At 45.4% G+C, this 19,273-nt stretch overlaps 1 protein-coding gene across 3 annotated transcripts in view; it reads right to left on the bottom strand.

Moving 5' to 3' along the window:
* The window catches only part of gli2a (GLI family zinc finger 2a), a 78,924-nt gene that overhangs the window by 47,244 nt on the left and 12,407 nt on the right, over positions 1 to 19,273 (bottom strand). The window contains exon 2 of one of the 3 annotated variants that reach the window (XM_015954999.3): positions 18,249 to 18,388. The exons of 1 other annotated variant lie outside the window; for it this stretch is intronic. In XM_015954999.3, the coding sequence (XP_015810485.3) occupies positions 18,249 to 18,363 (115 nt within the window). In that variant the 5' untranslated portion in view covers positions 18,364 to 18,388. Of the gene's footprint in view, positions 1 to 18,248; positions 18,930 to 19,273 lie in introns of those variants that run through there. One more of the 3 variants, XM_070552939.1, reaches the window with a different exon arrangement.

The raw sequence follows: 19,273 nt of genomic DNA, 5'->3' as shown, positions 1-19,273 counted from the left end.
ACGTCCCTCTGATTCAGGACAGCACTGGGATGACGCTTCACCTAATGCCTGACAGGCATCATCCAGCTCCAGCTTTCTGACTCCTAACACTCCCACTCCGTGTTCCCGTATGCAGGTAGCTTCAGACCTGAGAAGACTGATGAGGTGTCAGGATTATCAGCTTCCTGTGTACACTCCTGATTTATAGCGCGGGCACTCGGGAGCGCCGGTGTCTGATCAATCCATGATTGCACGGAGTTTGTTTTTGATGCAGGAAGAAAAGATGCAAAGAAATCCGAGAGAGCGTTCCGGCTGTCGTCGAACAGGATGTGATCCAAACTGAGCTCTGAGCCCAAATAACGTTTCACCCGATCAATCAAATATTAACCAATAATGACATCTAATCACTGCACTACCAACATATCTACAACACCAAGAGCAGGTTGTGATGGATTCATCAAAAAGTTTGCAACTAAATCTTTTTTGTGCACATTTTCTCTGCACAGGTGAGCTCACCTGTGCACCCTGCTGTGACCTCTCTAGAGTTGAAACGACACAGCTGATTAAGACCAGAATGAATGAACGGATTAACGAGTCCGCTTGATGAACTTTAACGTGAAATCTCCTCTGAGAAATGAGGGGTTAATCCAAGCTGCCATCTTGAATCCTAACCCTGAACTCTTCTGAGTCTGAAGGTTCACCAAACAGCTGATATCCATCTGACTCGTCTCCATGGTAACAGCAGTGCAGCTCTCTGGTTTCTGGCAGGTGAGAGTAAATATTCATCCACTTCCTGTGAAGGCTCCGTCCGGAGTGCCAGGGTATTCCCGTGTCTCTCCTGCACGTGGTTCCTCTTCCTCGCGGAACCGTTTTTAACATATTTACACTCGTAGACAGGCGGGATCTCGTAAACCCCCCTCCCTGTCTGGCCCCTCTCTGCGGGGCACGACTCGGCGTGGAAACTCTGGGAATCGGTTTGAAAGAGCTAACATGAATCAGCTGTGAAGCGGGTCAAGAGGCCCAAACGGGCCGACTCTCAGACGATGTTTTCTTCCCTGCAGTCTGTCTCTTGGTGAGGTCACGCTCGTGTTAGCGCAGAAGTAAAACAACACAGATCCTGAGCTTATTTAAGGTTTTAGAAGTTTGTTTGGTTTGAGCCAAATGATCTCAGAACTTCATTATCAGCTACAGAACCACATCTGGACCCAAAGCTGAGTTTTACAGGTTTCACTGCTTTTAAGTTTCATTTTCTACCATTTAGAACATTTGTCACTTAGAAAAGTTGCAGATTATTATTTTTATTTTACATCCATGATTTTATCCCAACTACTAGCTCTCCCAGTAAGAGCTACTGGTTCCTCATGACTCTACCCTGCAGCTTTCCACCTCATTCATGACACGGATCAGAGCTCAACTACGTCAGGAAGACCAACTGTCTGATGCTGAGGTAAGCAGACCGGAACGGGAATAAAATACTGGGGTCATGACCTTTAGGACACAAACACGCTGTGTGATGCCTCGAGGTGACAGGATGATGGAGGCCTGCAGGTGCCACCAAGTTAAATAAAGATGTGACAGAATAAAGCTTTGTTCTCCGGGTTCTGGAGACCAAGTTTCCAGGCTGACGCAGAACACAACGAAGCCCGAATCATCTCTGATCTCCATTTCTCATCATTTTTATTTCTACACAAATCCGCTCTACTGGTTATCTTTCACATCTATCAGCGATTTTATGGATGGATTTTCAATGAAGGGTCAAAATGAGCTTCAGATTTATGATCACACAGAGGTCACAGAGGTCAAACTGGAGGCCCGCGAAAACAAAAACTGCCTAAATAACAGTTTTATCTTATCTTTGTGTCAGTAACCCACTCCAGGCGGCGCAGTTCAAACAACTACAAGTTCACTGACTCCGCCCACATTGTTACAGGAAACGCTCATCTTTGTTCACACACACACACACACACACACACGCACACACACACACACACACACACACACACACACACACACACCTCGCCGCTGTTCGCTCTCTGCTGTAAACGATTCATCTTCCGTTGCCAGTGGCAACACTGACCTTCAGTGGCGTCGGCTTGTTTTCTATGCTGCTAAAGTAAATTATTTTATTTATTTATATATAAATATTTGTTTGTTGGACATTAATGACAACATGCACTCCAGTGTGGGCCCTAGGCCTTTAACTGAGAAATACCATCCCACACTTGAACGAGTTTGTGTTACCATGAGCTGTTTGATTTCTTTTGATCTTCTGGTTGGTTTTAAAGGGATCTCTTGTGGGATTGGTTGGGATGTGTAAATATTACGGTTGTGTCACTGATCAAGTGTAAATGGACGTGGAACATTAGAAAAAGGCTGATTATTTTTCTTTGTTGCCTGATTTCAGGACGAATCCATTGTTGAATAAAGGCAGCAGTCGCTTCAGACGTCAGTGAATTCATAGCCCTACATCTTGACATTACCGTTACAAAGTCTGAGTTTGATTGAGTGAAGAGCAACTGTTTTACAGAGGTTTACGTTCAGACGCAGCGTGGAACAACACTCCTTCCACGGAGCATTTCCTGTTGTCTAACCTCTTAGCTATCTTTGTTAACACTGTAAAGTCATTCAGTGACAAATAAAGTTGTTTTGAACAGCTACTGAACGCCACGCATAACTAACACTGCTGGTATAGGCTGGAGCTATTCCAGAAGCTTCCATCTCCATGACTGACGGGTCAGGGCTAGGGCTAGATCAGTTGGGAAGAGACAGTTTTTTTTTTGTCGCTCTCTGGCTTCTGTCGCTGTGAAACTTGGAGTGTTGGGAGATGCATGTTACGTGTCCGTAGGGCCTTGGCTTCAAACGGATAGAGAGAATCTGTGTATGATTATATTTTTAGCAGTGTTAGGGACAGAAATGTGGTAAAAAACACTCCTACGTGAAGACGGGTTTCTGATCACTAATTTGATTGTAGTTTGTCGAGTTTGGAGCACGTAAAAAAGGTTTGCATGGTCGTGTAGCCGAGGGTCTGCAGTTTCCTTAGAGGTGTAACTTGGTAATGTGGATTTTGCTGCTACTCTTCAAAGTTCCCCAACTGGGGAACTCTCTGGCTTAATTAAAGGCTGAAAATGGAACCAAGTTCATTAATTTTGGTTTATTTTTAAATAAAAGTGAAATCATCTTCGTGTATCGAAGTAAAAGATGATAGTTTATAAGTTAACTGTGAACAATTGCCCCTCGGGGATGATGAAAGTTTTTTTAATTGAACAAGCGACACCACGACTGAAACGGGTTACGGAGTTGGTTTTTCAGGGGCTGTAAGTCGGAATTAAATGTTAGATCATGGATGGACGACTTCCTCAGTAGTCGAGAGTTAACGAATGCCAGCGAACGGTTGTCGGAAAGCGCCCTTTCAAAATAAGACTGTGGCTTGTTCCAGCAAGATCTGGCTCAAGTTGAGCCCTGATTAAGAGATACTAGGGGTGGCAGCCATCTTTAATCAGGCCAACTCCAACAGTTAATCAGCTGCAAAGTTTCACTAACATCGGCCCATCAATTCAGGAGACAACAGACTGGCACAAGCTGATCCCAAGCATCCTAAAGGTCTGTCAGGAACTTCCAAACACACCTCCATCCTCAGGAGAAACCACGCTGGTATCTGTGCACGGATCAAAGAAAGTTTCAGCGGGAAGTCCTCCGAGCTTCATCTTTTCCAGTGGTTTGTGACGGTGGACAGCAGAGCAGACGGAGCTACTGAAAGCTCCAGAGACGAGGACGAGCAGGTTGGGACATTACTCAGCAACAACAAACAACAGCCCTCAGGATAAGGAATCATTTGTCACGGCAGCAACGCTGACAAACAGCTCGCACTGTGTGATAAAATTAGCCGGCACGCCGCCTCCCCTGTGTGACGATGCAAGAGCGGAGTCACCTCAGGGTACATCTGCAGGGAATCTCCTTCAACTGACAAACACCTTCATGCATCCGTCAGGAAAAGGAATTCATAAAGTTACCAGAATTCGGATTTGGAGATTGGCTCTGGAGCAGAACAGGGATGCCATATCGTGATAAATAATGGTGCAAGAGGAGGAACTAGAATCCACTTCAGGAGTGTCATTAGACCTCTGCTGTTCGTAGCTGAACTCTTTCCCACTGGAATCTCTGTGAGTTAAACCCCAGAGCCACTCGGCAGGAGAAGACGGGACACCAGTCACCATGTCTGAGGAATCCCGTCTAAACTCGCTCAGCAGGATTGGGTTAATAACACAAACGTTTAAAGATGTTTGCACGACGTTTAAAAACAAAAGAATATGAAAAATAAAAGTGGGGTTGTGGAAAATGTAGGGGTGAGCTCTTCTGAAGGACGTTAAACTCGCTGACTAAACGTACCTCACTGTGTCAGTTTTCATTTTCCCAGCTGGTGTTGAATAAATCCCGATCAGAGAGGTCTGATCACCGGAATAACGACACAAACGGTTCACTTCTCTCGGTTGTCCTGTTTAACGTGTCGATGAGCAGCTAAAGATAAAAAACAAAATCTCTTTTCATTACTATCAACAGATGATTTTAATAAATAATTGATTTTCTGTAGATGGCTCGGCTCTGGACAATCCCGGTGTCAATAGTTCGGTAAATGTTCCACTCCAATGAAGGATTCTTATGAATAAAGTGGAGTGGGAGTTAAGAGGATGGTATAAGTCGGGACTGTTTCAGTTAGTTAGGGTTAAACCAAATCTGAATGTCTGATCATTGAAACCGTGTGATGATAAAGGCAGGAAGTGATGTTTTTTCTAATCGCCGCCTGACGAGGTTTCATCCCAGCGGCCTGTTTAGGGGATCTGGAGCACCCCCCACCTTCCTCTGCTCCGTCTGACCCCTTCAGACACGACCAGGCAGCAACATGGTGGAACAATTACAGGTGGGACCTGGGCCAAGCTCCTGGCTCCACAGCTAGGGCTTTATCTTCACTCCATCCAACAGCGGGGCTGAAGACGCGGCGCAGTTTGCTTCGCAGGATCTGAATTTCATTTAAAAACATGGAAAGTGCCATTTTATACTTCTTACAGAATTCCCAAAGGGACTTCTCGCTTAGCCTTTATATACAAAACAAACAAAACTGTTTATCTCACTGGATGATTTGTGTTTACCTAAAGCTTCTCTTCCACAGAAACAAACCCAAACCATCTGGTTCTGACGTTAGACCGGTGTCTAACCAGGCTTTAGTCCCTGAACCAGCACCTTTCTGTTTCCTTGCACCTACATCACATTTTACAAACGGATACCAAAAATGTAAAAATAGCACAAGTCATTGTTTTACAAGTCACATGAGTCACAAGTCTTTAAACAGCAGTCTCAGATCTACGACCCAAACATCTAATGCTGCCCAACATAAAACAGACATGTGGTGAATGCTGAAACACAAACAACCCCACCAGGCCAGTAGGTGGCGATAACAGACTTAATTTAACGAGTGAGTTAATAAACTGTATAGACGAGTGTCTGACAGTGCTGCAGACACGTGGAGCCATCATTTTGGCATATTAGTGCATCTTATTTAATATACAAATACTCAGCCTAAAACTCACTTTAGTGTCTGTTGTTCGGTCAGAATGAAGGGGGTAAAAACTGCTGCCACCTAGCAGTCGGAGTTTGAATTGCACCAAACTAAATAAATACGGTGAACGTTTGCAGGTAAATACAGAAGAAAATGTGATAGTCTGCTTTCAAATAAAGATTCAGTATTATGACGTGAAATAATTGTAACGTGATGAAGGGACCATTTCTCCCCTCTAACAGAGGTAACGACAACCGGATCTTCCAGCTTGACAGTTCTGAGCTTAAAAGTAAAACGTACAGATGGCCGGTCCGTACTTCACTTAGCGATGATGGACATCAGATGATCTTGAGAGCTGGCTGAATACTGAACTCAAAATGGCGTTGTTCTGTTTTATTAATCTTGGTTGTTTACGATTCTGGACGAATCGCAGTGGACAGATTAAATAAACACCACAGAGACTCTGCCACGCTTCAAAATGAAGGTTCTCATTGGATGAGTAAACAGTGTGTCATGTGTTGACATTACGTGGATCAGGATGTCTGGTGCAGTTAGACCAAAGTCATATTACTCATTAAACATATTAATCATAACATTGTGATTTCACACATCGGTCACATGCTTATTATTGACTAACAGTTGTTTTGATTAGCTTTATTAAAATAGAGTTATTTGATTAATTAAAAGGAAAGCGTTCTTCTTCCTTCTTCTGTCTTCTTGCTGGAGTGTAAACATTAGAAGTGAATGCATGACCTTGGCTGTTCATGCACACTGGCGCTGTGTCACAAGGACAGCTGTTAGAGGGGAGAAATGGTCCCTTCATCACGTTACATAATGCAATATTTCAGTGTATCGATATTTTCCTACATCACTTCTACAGATGGGAACCAGTCCCATCAGCCTTTATGAGGATTGTTAGCTTTTACCAACATTACCCATTTTTATTTGAATTTGGTACAAAAACCAGAGAAAGCTCTTGTGTAGAAAAGTTAAAAGTACAACTGAATTGTAAGACAAATTTTTAATTAATCTAAAATTATAAATAGGTTAAAAAAAATACATCAAACATGTTTGTGATGAAGTTTGGATTCTGAAGCCATTTCTGGTGTTTTAAATCTGGTGATTTACCCCAAAACAAAAGATCTCACTGTTGTTTATCTTTCTGCCCCGAGGTCACGCCCTGCAGCAATTACAACTCTGACACACACACACACACACACACACACACACACACACACACACACACACACACACACACACACACACACGAGCACACACACACGTGCATGCACACAAACATGCGTGCATACACATACATATACGTGCACGTACACACACACGTGCATGCACACACATAGATGCATACACAAGCACAGACTCAGTATGAGCTACATTAGTGAATAACTGCAAAAACAGATTCTCCATCCGACCAACGACTAAACACTGAATCAAACTTTCACACTTGGGTCATTTAGTCACTATTTGTTCTTAAATCTGAGGAAAGGCTGCATGATTTTACTAAATGGGCTAAAAACTGATGAATATCCCACTCCGGAGTCTTAAAGTGGAATTTATGAGATTCTGAACGTTTTCAGCTTTTTCTTCTGCTGAAGCCGAGGTGAGAAGAAAAACTCGTCAGAGATTAAGCCGGCGCTGATCTGTGAGATGATGTCATCAGATGTGTCACATTTATAATCCTGCTGTAGATTTTTTTAAACTGGCAGTCGGACATTTTCCAGAGTGAGTGAAAGTTTGAATTTCAAATAAAAATAATAATAATCCAGCACCTGTAAATGTCCTCAGACTAAAATCACAGCTTAACGACGTGCTGATGGACCGTTTTCCATGCTCCTCCATACGTTCCTGCTGGAGCATTTATGAGTTGAGTCAATATTTGCTCACATCTGTCACTGCGGCCCGTCAGTGAGCGCTCCGTCTGGATTCTAATTGCTTTACGTGTCGTGAAATGAGGTTGGTTTGATTTTATGAGGCGACTCGTTGGGAAGGTCTTGGTGGTTTGGGTGTCTTGTGCCAGCTTCAGGTTAGATCAGACTCCTGTGAGCGGAGCAGGACCAGTTTCGTGGAAACTTCTGGCACCAATGAATAGAAACACGGCTCCAAATCCAGGAAGAGGGGTTCTGTCAGAGCCTTTACCTTCTGTCCGAGGCTTACGGATACTTCCTGCACTGTAATTAAAGGGTTATCCCTCAGCATAATGGAGAAATTAAACTGTAAAACCTTGTGAGGCAAATTACAGCTTTTCCTGGGAGTTAGAGGAAGTGTCTTGATATGTAAACAATACCCCTCTTCAGCTAAGTACCCTCTCCTTCACCCCCCTTCCTCACGCCATGCCCTGCCTCCCTCCTTTTGTTCCGTGGGAATCTCAGATGGGCCAGATTTCTTTTAAGACTATATCTCTGCTGAAAGAAGAGAATTTAAAGTCCCGTTGTCGCTTCAGCATCTTCAAACCCAACCAGCTCGCTCACACTCAATCTGTCCAGAACGTCTACATGAAATCATCAGAAAAACAACACTTTGTCACTTTTCACTTTGCCAGAATGCTTTAGTCTTCCTCTCGGAATGACGCTCCTCGCTAACGATGTAAGAAAATATTGATATGGCAATCTATCGTGATTTTTTCCCAGAGATATTATATATATATTATTAAAGGTAAATCCTCTAATGTTGGCCTGTATTACATTACCAGCCAGGTCTCCTACATTAGCCGGTCTCTAATAGTGGCCAGCTTTATGGCACAAACCCAGCTGCAGTTCTGATAACTTTATAGTACTATTGATCTTAAAATGTATTAATAAATATATTTTAAAGTGCTCATCAGCACCCCAGCAGAAAGGGTCAAACTCTGGTACCCGGTAATGGTTGTACCCCATGTGCAGCAGTACCGGGACCAGAGTGAATAGGGTGTGTATGGGGAGCATGAGTGGGTGTCCGGCGAGCATTTTTGTAAGTCTTTGGTTGTATGTGTGTGTGTGAGCATGAGGGAGGGAGTGTGTGACTGTGTTTGTGTGTGACTGTATGTGTCAGGTGGGGCCTTTGACTCCTCCCCTCTCCTGGGACTTCTTTTGATGATATACATCTTCGTCCCCCCTCCCCCTGCCACACCTGGTGTGGGGTGTGGTGCCTTGGTCTGCCTGAGTTTTCGTGGCTCCCGGGTCAGGGGGTTTAAGATTTTTGGCGTCTGCCTGATCAATCCCAGTGGCGGCCTGGTGGGGTCTGGGTCCCTGGGCTCTGCTGAGTCCCCGGCGGGGGTGGTCGCCCCAGGGTCCCGGGTTGCTGGGTCCCGGGCTCGGCCGGCTAGGGGGTGGGAGGCTGCGGGCGGGCCTGTGGGCTTGCCGCTGATGTCTCCCGGGACTCTGCCGGCTGCTGGTTGTGGTCCCCCGGGGCGACCCTCTGTGCCTCTTGAGGGGGGCGGGGGACCTTTCTGGTTGTAGAGTCCTTGGGGTTCCTCTGTTCTGGGGCAGCGCCTGGATGACTTGGAGCTCCCCCCGTCTCCTACGCATCTTTGGGGGGCGGATCTGTGGTCCCTCACACTCTCTGTTGGACGCTCCTACAGAGAAACCTTACATAAACAAGCGTGTGTACACACACAGGTGCTCACATGGTGCTCTCATAAGTATGGACTTGGGCACGTTCAACACTTGTCTTAAGGCTGTCGTTGCCACTAAATGCACTATGATTTATTATCGTGTGATTGTTCAGTTAAACAATGTAGGTTTTACATTTCTTCATCAGGTTGACGCAGTGATAGCTTGCTCCTGTTGTACTGTTGTGTGTCCCTTTTCTGCAGGTCTAGAGGCAGACTCTTGTTCATCATTGACTGTTTATTTTTGTGGCCTCCTTCCAATAAAGGTCTGAACCAGGATGTGTTTGAGTAAATAAAGACCTGGGCCTGTATTAGAGGATTTACAGTTATCAATATTCAAAAGCAGTATCTAATTTTTGGAAGAATTTACATGCAAACATTTGAGTGGTTTCTTTTCTTTTGGTGTGATTCAAATACTAGCCAGCAGCTGTGTGCAGTGGGTTTTGTTTCCACCATTGAAACAAACCTCTGTTATGGTTCACTTAACATGTTGAGTATCAGTTTGGACTGTTTATAGAATTTTTCTACGATAAATTCAGTCTTAAAAACGGCTAATAACGTCTGAATGTATTGCAATAAATTGTGAAATATTGTATCGTCTACCCGTGATACATATCGTAACGCCATAATTTCACCAATACACACCCCACTCCCCATAGTGAATGTGGCAAAACGAGAGCAAGACACATCACTAGAGTTTAACTAAATTGTGTCTGCCGAGTTAAAAATATCTCCAAGCAGCATCGCTCTAGAAAGATCAAATTTCACATCGACTCTCTGTTTTGACCTCCAGGCTTCCGTAGCAGGGCTGCCTGTGTTTTATGTGACTGGTGCATCAGGTAGAATATAAAATAATTTTAATGTTTTAATCTTTGAAAAGGTTATTTGATATATTTGTTCTCCTAAACGATTTAGATATTTGTTTTCGTACGTCCATATTTACCTCGTTTAAAATAATTAAAGTTGCTATAGCAAATTTGGAAAACAAATGAGCTTTTTTTCATGCCTAACACCGTTCTAACATCATATTGCTATAAATATGTTGTAGAGATGAAAAAGTGAGAAAAAAAATGAATAAAGTGATTTTCTCTCATTTGTCTAAAAACCTCCACCAATAACACGTTTTAGACCAAAACCAACCATTGGACCGCGCCACTCAGTCCCTAGATCCACTCACGTAATCAGCAACAGAACGCCACTGGTGTGAGGATCTCCGCTCAATAACACCAGAGGAGAAGAAACAGCCGGCTGCTACCGCTTCAGCTTCAGGACAAACTACCTGAGTCCCAAAAAGAAAATCACCATTTGATGTAACGAACAACAAAAGATGTTTAGACCTAAAATAATAAAAGGTCTGTATTTAATGTAGCGCCTTCTAGAGTCCTGGAACCCCACAAGGTCCTTTACAACACAATCAGTCATTCAACCCTTGTTGGTGATGAGCTACGATGTAGCCACAGCTGCCCTGGGGCGCACTGACACAGGCGACTCTGCTGAACACTGGCGCCACCGGTCCCTTCGACCACCACCAGCAGCCAAGGCGGGTTAAGTGTCTTGCCCAAGGACACAAGGACAGATCGAGCGAAGCTCGAACCTGCAACCTTGTGATTACGGGGCGAGCTCTTAACTCCTGTGTCACCGTCGCCCCTGGAAAACTGTGACTGGTGTTTAGTACTATCTCGTTTGCTGTGATAAAGTGGGTATCTGGATCCAGGGATGGGAGGGGTGAATGTTCCAAATAACCGTGGTTGCGTTCAAACCCGGCTTGTTCTGTAGCTTCGCTATAGCAGCTTTAAGATTGGTTAAAGTGAATTAATTCTAATAAAATATAAATTAGACAAGTTTTCTCTGTTAAGTGCATTCAAATTATTTTACTTTTAACTGGTGATAAAACTGAACAAGTGTGGTAATTAAACAATAACCCGAGAAGTAAAGTGTGTGTGTGTGTGTGTGTGTGTGTGTGTGTGTGTGTGTGTGTGTGTGTGTGTGTGTGTGCGTGTGTGCGTGTGTGTGTGTGTGTGTGTGTGTGTGTGTGTGTGTGTGTGTGTGTAGGTGTGAGATGGTGAAAATGATTAGGTTCTCAGCCCGGTTCCTGTCAGACCCACAAACATGTCTGTATCTGCTGCCGTCGCAGGGTCGAACCGCTTTACTTTGAAACTCAAGCCAAGAATTCTTCAGCTTCACTAACAGGAGCGGGGAAATCACCTGGCAAACAAAACACTCTCACAATGTCAACACACACGCACACACACACACGCTCTCATATACTTACACACACACACACACACGCTCTCACACACACATTCTCTCTCTCTCTCTCTCTCTCTCTCTCTCTCTCTCTCTCTCTCTCTCTCTCTCTCTCTCTCTCTCTCTCTCTCTCTCTCTCTCTCTCTCTCTCTCTCTCTCTCTCTCTCTCTCTCTCTCTCTCTCTCTCTCTCTCTCTCTCTCTCTCTCTCTCTCTCTCTCTCTCTCTCTCTCTCTCTCTCTCTCTCTCTCTCTCTCTCTCTCTCTCTCTCTCTCTCTCTCTCTCTCACTCACTCACTCACTCACTCACTCACTCACTCACACACGCTTAAATAATTAACTAATTTAGTCCTTTTGGGATTTTGGGATTTTCTATGTTGGATAATTTCAACAGGAACTTATTTCAGAAATCTTTGTTTATATTTGTTTATTTTTATTTTCCAGCCTTCCTCAGGTTAAAGTCACATTTTTAGTTGAGCTTGTTTGTTCATTTGAAAACCAAAAGTTTGAAGGGATTTATTAAAAACTAAAACTTTTTTACCTCGAAAAAAATGAGAAGTTACTAATTATTTTTGATTTATTGAAAATGACACGATCACCCTGGTTTCTCCCACCTGCCTCCTTATCTCAATCCAACACGGAAAATCCAGTTCCGAGTTGGGAAGGGAGGTTAACCAACCCCCCCAGCAGCTGTCAATCATCTGCTGCTGCCAGCTGTTACAGCACAACTGCTTTCATGTCCGTTTTGTCCTGCAGCTGTGCGATATCATCGATCAGTTTTTCTCCGTGCTGTTTTCGCAGGGACCATGACAACCAGACAGAAGCCCTGTGATAATCCGAGCTGAGATTACGGAGCGCCGAAACGACCAGCAGAAGATTATTCTCATGAAGAACATGAGGGAGCATGACATATGTCCTTCATTCAGCTCCCTCACAGAAACAAAACCCAAACCTGCTCCAGGCGTGTTCTGGACATGTCCCACACACCCAGGAGGCTGTGGGATGATCCTGGGAGAAAGTCCTGCTCCCAAACTTTTAGACATGATCAGAATTCCAGCTACCTGAGAGCGAGGCCGGGAGAGTCGTTTAAGGAAATTGGGAGCTTTCACAATTGTTTTGAGATGGTTGGAAACCTCCGGTGAATCTTGTTCACCATCAGTCTGATCCCAGTGGGATCCCGAGTTAAAACAGTGCAATGATCCGTTGGGATTAATTCCAACCGGTCTTCCACAGAGATGAGCTCCTTTAATCCCTGTCTTTGTTAGATTATTGTAAATTTGATTGATGAAATCTGAGGCGTGATGGGGAGTGTAATCTAAACAGGAAAACTGTTCTTTTGCAGGTTTTTCAGCCGTTGCCGTTTGTTCGGGAGCATCTATAAACGGAGCTGGATCCGGTCAGTTCTCCTGGAGTCTGTTATTTACTCCTCTGATTATTTTAGTTGTGGTTCCGTTTGCTGGAACGCATCTGGTCCCGTCTCTGGACCGAGGCCATTGTCGCGGCCACAGAGACTCACCCTCCATGAAAAAAACATTTTAGACGTTTATTTTCTCAGGAACGTTTATGGAACTCCTCTGCCTGTGCCGAAGTCGATCCAGAGCCGTTCGGAGCAATCGGGCTCATCACTAAGTGTTCCTAGAGGCTGAAACCTTAGATCTGTAATTACAAGAAGCAAAGTTTCCCTCATCAGGGAATTCACTGATGGCAAAAATCAATTCCCTACGACACCCAAAACTCATCTGGTTAGAGAGCCTTTCCTGGAGCTCGTTTGCTCCAACAGCGTTCCTACGAGGGCGGACCGGACCACAGCTGGGAGTAAGAACCGGAAGAGTCTGGCCACAAACAGTCCACCTTTAGACCGAGTCAGCCGTAGGACCCAGGCCTGTTTACAGAAGGCCTCCAGCCCGTGTTTACAGCTAGCACACATTTTTGTTTCACCACGTTGGAACTCCTCAGACGTTTATTTTGCTTCCCTTGAACTGTGAGCGCTCGGGCAACATTATCAGAGGAACGGAGCAGACCGGGAGCTCGGCTCAGACGGATACAAAAGGTCACGACGGGTCAGAGAGACTCGCCATGCACAAGCACACACGCAGAACTTTCAACAAGTGGTGTGATAAAACGCAGCAGAAGGAAGAGATGAAGAGCGAACGGGCACCTCGATGAGAGCATTCCCAACAGTCCCATAAACAAAACAAGATGGATGTCACAGGCTGGGAAACGGGAGAAGAAACAAAAAAAAAAGTATGAAGGGACTCTGGGGAAAGGGAGAAAACTCTTGTCTAATCCCTAAAAGCATCCATATATTGCCTCCAACTCCTCTCCAAAGCCTGTAAACACAGAGGAATGTCGGCTCTAACTCCAATGTTAGGAAAAGGCCTCCAAAGGAAAAGCACGCTATTTCAGTAATATTGGTTTTAAAAAGTCATATTTGTTACCTAAAGGCCAGGGGTCTCATTTATCAAACATGGCGTAGAATCCTTACTAAAACCGTACTTAAGCTCAGCAAAAACAATGTTCTTACACCCATCAGGTGTGTGATCTATCAAACATGGAGTACACACAGCTGCACGCAATCTCCGCTTCATAAATCAGAGACTAACGAGAATGTTTCTCAGCTGCATTTTAGTCACATCCCGCCCTCACCACGCCCACTTACTGCCACAAATAGTCAATGCAAAGTGCCTTGTGGTTCTCATGTATATACATAAGCCGGCTGTTGCAGCGCTCCGCCAATGACATGGCGGCCATAGATCAAGGCAGATCAAGGAAGCGCTATTTCACAGAAGCAGGAGTTGAGGTACCTGTGGGTGAGGTGGAGAAATGAAAGGAAGTGCTTTTGCAAAACAAATAAGAGAAAATCCACAGAGTGGCACAGCGTTGCTGAAGCTGTCAATGTTGTGAATTCTTCAGAGAGATCTGTGGCAGATATAAAAACAATGGTCCAATCAGGATTCAATCCCCAGACTCCCGGGTGAAAGTCACGCACGCTAACCAGTCAGCCAAATGGAGATCTCACTTGTCCAAGTAGCCAGGGCGCATGATCAATCGGGTCACAGTGACAGGACACACACGCTGTCACAGACGCATGATGTTCTGTCTCAATCTGTCCCCTTGCTGATATTCTGCATTCCATATTCTGCGCTTCAGGCTGTGTGTGTGTGTGCGTGCATGTGCGCGCGCGCGTGTGTGTGTGTGTGTAAGCAAGCTTGATAAATGAGGCCCCTGCTGCTGATGGGAACAACAGGAATAGGACGGAGTTTCACAAACATCAGCTGGGATTTCCGTCATTCCCTAGTTTGTTTCTGCAATAAAATATTCCCTATCTATCCGATGTAAACAGGTTCTGCTGAGAGTTTATGTCCCTCAGGATTGATGAGCTAACAGCTAGTCTGAGTGTTTGTCCTCTTAAAACAGCTCAGATCTTCAAAAACAGACTAATTTCTATTTTTAAAAGAGCTAAATTATTTGAGCCATTTATTTGTCATAAAATAAAAAGGTGGTCCGAGCGGACCCTCCAGCCCCACCCACTGCTGGGATGTAAACTCTGTTTCTCTGAACAGAGGCTGTTCAGTAGCAGTCTCCAGAATGGCTGGAACACATTCAGCATTAGCACTTAGCATTATGCTAACCCTATGATGACTAATTAGACCATCAGGAAATGGGAAAATGCCCCATTTTGTGTCAACCAACCATAATGTTGTATTCTGAACTAATTCTAGGAGATGATGGAGTTGTGCTTGAGACACAGAAATGACCGAAAGTTATTCCGGGATTGAGATGGAGGGGTTCTTGGACAACAGCCGCGTTCCTGACAGGAAAACAAAGCATATCTGGACTTGGTCAATAGGCTTTCCTGTAAGCTTGTAGCTCTTCGAGTATCAGGAGAAGATTTATTGATATGCTGTTATGAAATGTTAGAAGACACCTGATAGAGCTGATGCTCCCTCGGTGCTGAAGACACAAATATGTCCGGATTTGGAGCCGAGGCCTGTTCTCTGGAACGTGTGGCCGTTTTATTGTTCAGCTCTTTTGGGCTTCGGACAACAACATCTTTGGTTCATAGGATGAAGGTGGAAAACTGATGAGTTGGGGGGCACAAGGGTCTGGCATGAATGCACTCATCCCTGCATAACCCCGGCCACTGAGAACCCCCACCCCCACCTCCACCTCCAGAGCAGCAGCCTCATCTGGGAGCGAAGAAAGAAAAGCAGAAATCTTTTTCTCAGGAAGATTAGTGGCCATCCCTTTGGAGTAGGCCTGTGGATGGGGAGCTATGGCTGTGGTGGGGGTGGGGTGGGTGGGTTGTGACCCACTCCAGAGCACGTTACAGAGAAAGGGCAGCCAGAGACCCCAGCGGAGAACTTTCGGTCCAAGACTTACCAACGATAACTGTGATTAACACCCGGCTCCTTATCACCCTTCCACGCTCGGCTGCCTGGAAGACTAATGATGCTGGACTTCTCCTCTTCATCGATCTACATTACAGGGACCCGCCTGAAGCAGACCAGCAGGCCCTGATAAATCTTCAGGAGGACCAGACTTGAGGAGGGGCCAGCTACAGGGTGAATTCTTATTCAGAAACCAAAGATTCTGACATCAGGGAATGCTTTCTCCATCAGCTCCCGGGATGGATGACTAAGGTTGGGAATATTTAAAGACCACATGGCGTGACTTCAATGGTTAAAGTTTGTAGAACTCTCTGAGCTTCAGACGTTAGCTCAGTGACTGATTTCAGCCACATCGGTGTTTAGGTCACGCCGCTGGAGCGGCCATCTTGGTTTGACTCCAACCGTCATGCCGCTGTAGACGTTTATCCGGTTTCTGAAGGTTGGTCGGATGTTTGGTAAATATCTTGTTTGTCTGCTGAAGAATATTTGACCTGAACTGAATCTGGGAAAAATGTATTCCAACATCCAGGAATTGTGAATCTTACTGAGCTTAGTTACTTCAACAACTCAGTGGAGGAGAACAAAACAACGTGGACAGCGATTCCTCCACGGGTTGGGCCGGCGATGCTGGTCACAGGTTTTCCTTGGACATGATTTCAGTATCTCTTCACGACTGCCGACACAGACTTGTACATCTGGGATAAGGGGGGTGTCTGGTTGCAGCAGCCAAGCCTGTGGAAACCCGCCTCGTTGACACATGTGGGTGTCCATTTAAAACCACGAGGAAGTTCCTGACAGGACATTCCAAATACACCCTCATGCATTCATACTGAAGCAGGACGAGGAGCGTCCCGCTGAAACACGAGCTAGCCGGGCTTCTACGGAGCAAAGATGTCTCGGGATGAGGGACCTCGTTATTGTTCTGTTCCAAAGCTCGAGGCACCAAACCTGCAGAACGTTATTTGACCCGAGGAGCTGGAGACCAGCTGGAATCACGACAACTTGGAGAAAATTTGCTCATTTTTATTTGGAATCTCACCGAGTCGGAATCTGCGAAGAGTCACGTTTGTTCCCGCTTCATCTTCGTTTCATTCTCCGTTCGGTCTCCGGCTCTTCCCTCTCCACTCCCAGAAACTGAACTGGGATCCCAGGAGGGTTCCTGATGCCCGGAGAGGAAAACTTTCCTCTGATACTGTGAACTAGTAAGTGTTCTGATACTACAGAACCAGAGTACTGTATGACCCAGGTAGAAAGTTTACTACAGAGACCAATCAGAAACAGTTTTAGAGAGTCCTCGTTATCGGAACATCAGATCATTTCCCTGGATTCTCGTTTCCTCAGACACGTAATGCTCTCACAGCTAACGGAGACATGTTTGCCTGCGGTGACACAAAGTTTTTTTTGTTTTCATTTTTGAAAGTCTGCTGATTATTTCCCGACTTTGGAAGTTCTGGAATAATTTCTGGTTCTCCTAACTTGAGAAAATGCAGTCTGCTGCAGCTTGATGTAAATGTTTGCTCCATGTTTTTCCACATCACTGGTATGCTAATTCCACATCACATACAGAGAAAGAATGAGTGTACAAGGAGAGAATCAACATTGTGAGAATCGCCGTCCTACTTTTCCTGTCCCTGTGTTGAAGCGGGCTCCGTGATGGCAGGCCACCAGGACCGTCATTAACCGGATCCTGTGGTGGACCCTCCGTCTCTGCCAGCCGTCTTCCAGAGGGCTTTGGTTCAGCGTCCACCGACTGAATCGTTAGTAATTTATACCACCGCTACCTCGGAGGCCCCACATGATCCTCCAGCCTCATTATGAAGAGTTTCCATCGCTCTAATGAAAACACGAGCGCTCATATGTTAATTATAAGCCTTCATTGAGGGAATCCTTGACACCCTGCAGTCTGTGAGCTACCTCACGTGCACAAGTAACCCCTGATGGGCGCAGCCTTCGGGTGGCGCGAGGTCCAACCCTGACAGCCCGCGTGGCACACTGGTCATAACCACGTGAATAATTCACCCAGCAAGCAGCAGTGTTTTCGTTTCCTGTTTGAAGAACTTGTGGCCCTTTTGTGGAGGTGCCAGCTTCTGCGACGCCCCAGTTTCTCTCCACACATCCCTAAACAATTAATGCTCCTGCTGTGGCAGGCCACCAACACCATCATTAAGCAGAAAGAATGCCACAATGTCATACGACATCTTGTTAGCATTTCAAAGACACCCCCCTCCCCATCTCAGCCGTCCACTGCTTCGCCAGCACAGTTTTAGTAATTCATGAAATTTACACTCGGGAGGTGAGAACAAGGTCTTTCGGCCTCATTATAACATTTTTTTTTATCAGCCTGTCTCTGACATCTCAGAAACATGCCCCGGTCTCCGGGTCGGAGCCAGATATTTACCCGGGAAACCCTAATGCTTCACCGTACAGCACCAAGACCGGATCGGCAACATTCAGGAAGGAGAGAAGCAGCCAGCGGTACCTCTGGTCAGAGTGGTCGGCGACGGCTTTTTGGGGAGTTCTGAGAAGCTGCTTCCATCCAGACCAGAAGCTTTACTCTCCTTCTTGTCGGTGGCCGTCGGAGCTGAAGTTTCCATGCTGCTTTTTAATTTCCTTCACAAGCTGCAGAGGAGGGAGAGATGTTAACATGAGGAAGACATCATGTGGGGAAGGAAGTGCTGTGATTTACATCTACAGCAGCAGCTGGTCGGGACCAGCTGATCGAGTTAGTGACAAATTATTAAGACCAGTGAAAACACAGAAACAGTCATTAATGTGTGTGTGTGTGTGTGTGTGTGTGTGTGTGTGTGTGTGTGTGTGTGTGTGTGTGTGTGTGTGTGTGTGTGTGTGTGTGTGTGTGTGTCCGACACCATCCTCAACAAGGTCAAACCTCAATAATCACTTCTGTTCTTCCTGTTTCCAAATATGGTCATGGCCATTCCAAACATGATGTTATGTGAATGCTTATGTTGTGTTCATGAGTCTAAGGAATGTGTGTGAATAATTTATAGTTCTGATTCATCTTTTGTTTCCATGTTTTTGACAGAACTTCAGTTTATTTCATCCAAGATTTACAAAAATAATCCAAAGTTTAAGGAAGTGTTGGTTCCTGTGTGTGACGGCACACACAGCTCGCTGTGCTCCAATTTTAGATGTGAGTGGCACTTAGCGCTGAGGTTTTACACACACACACACACACACACACACACACACACACACACACACACACACACAGTGTCAATACCTCCTCACGTCTGTGTGAAAAGCTCGATGACTTGGCAACATGCCACTTGTTTGACTTGGTGGGACCTACAAGATCATCCTCTACAGAGAGCAAATAGGACCCCCCCCACCACACACACACACACACACACACACACACACACACACACACACACACACACACACTACCCCACCCCTTCCCACCATCCAACAGGCCTGAAAAGGAAAAGTCAACCCAGCTCTCTTGTTGGATTTCCACCTGCTGTCACACACCAGAGAGAGAAC

Source organism: Nothobranchius furzeri, chromosome 7 (genome assembly GCF_043380555.1).
Source record: "Nothobranchius furzeri strain GRZ-AD chromosome 7, NfurGRZ-RIMD1, whole genome shotgun sequence".
Lineage (NCBI taxonomy): Eukaryota > Metazoa > Chordata > Actinopteri > Cyprinodontiformes > Nothobranchiidae > Nothobranchius > Nothobranchius furzeri.
The sequence above is the reverse complement of the archived record's forward strand: the minus strand, read 5'-3'. Positions and strand labels throughout refer to the sequence as shown.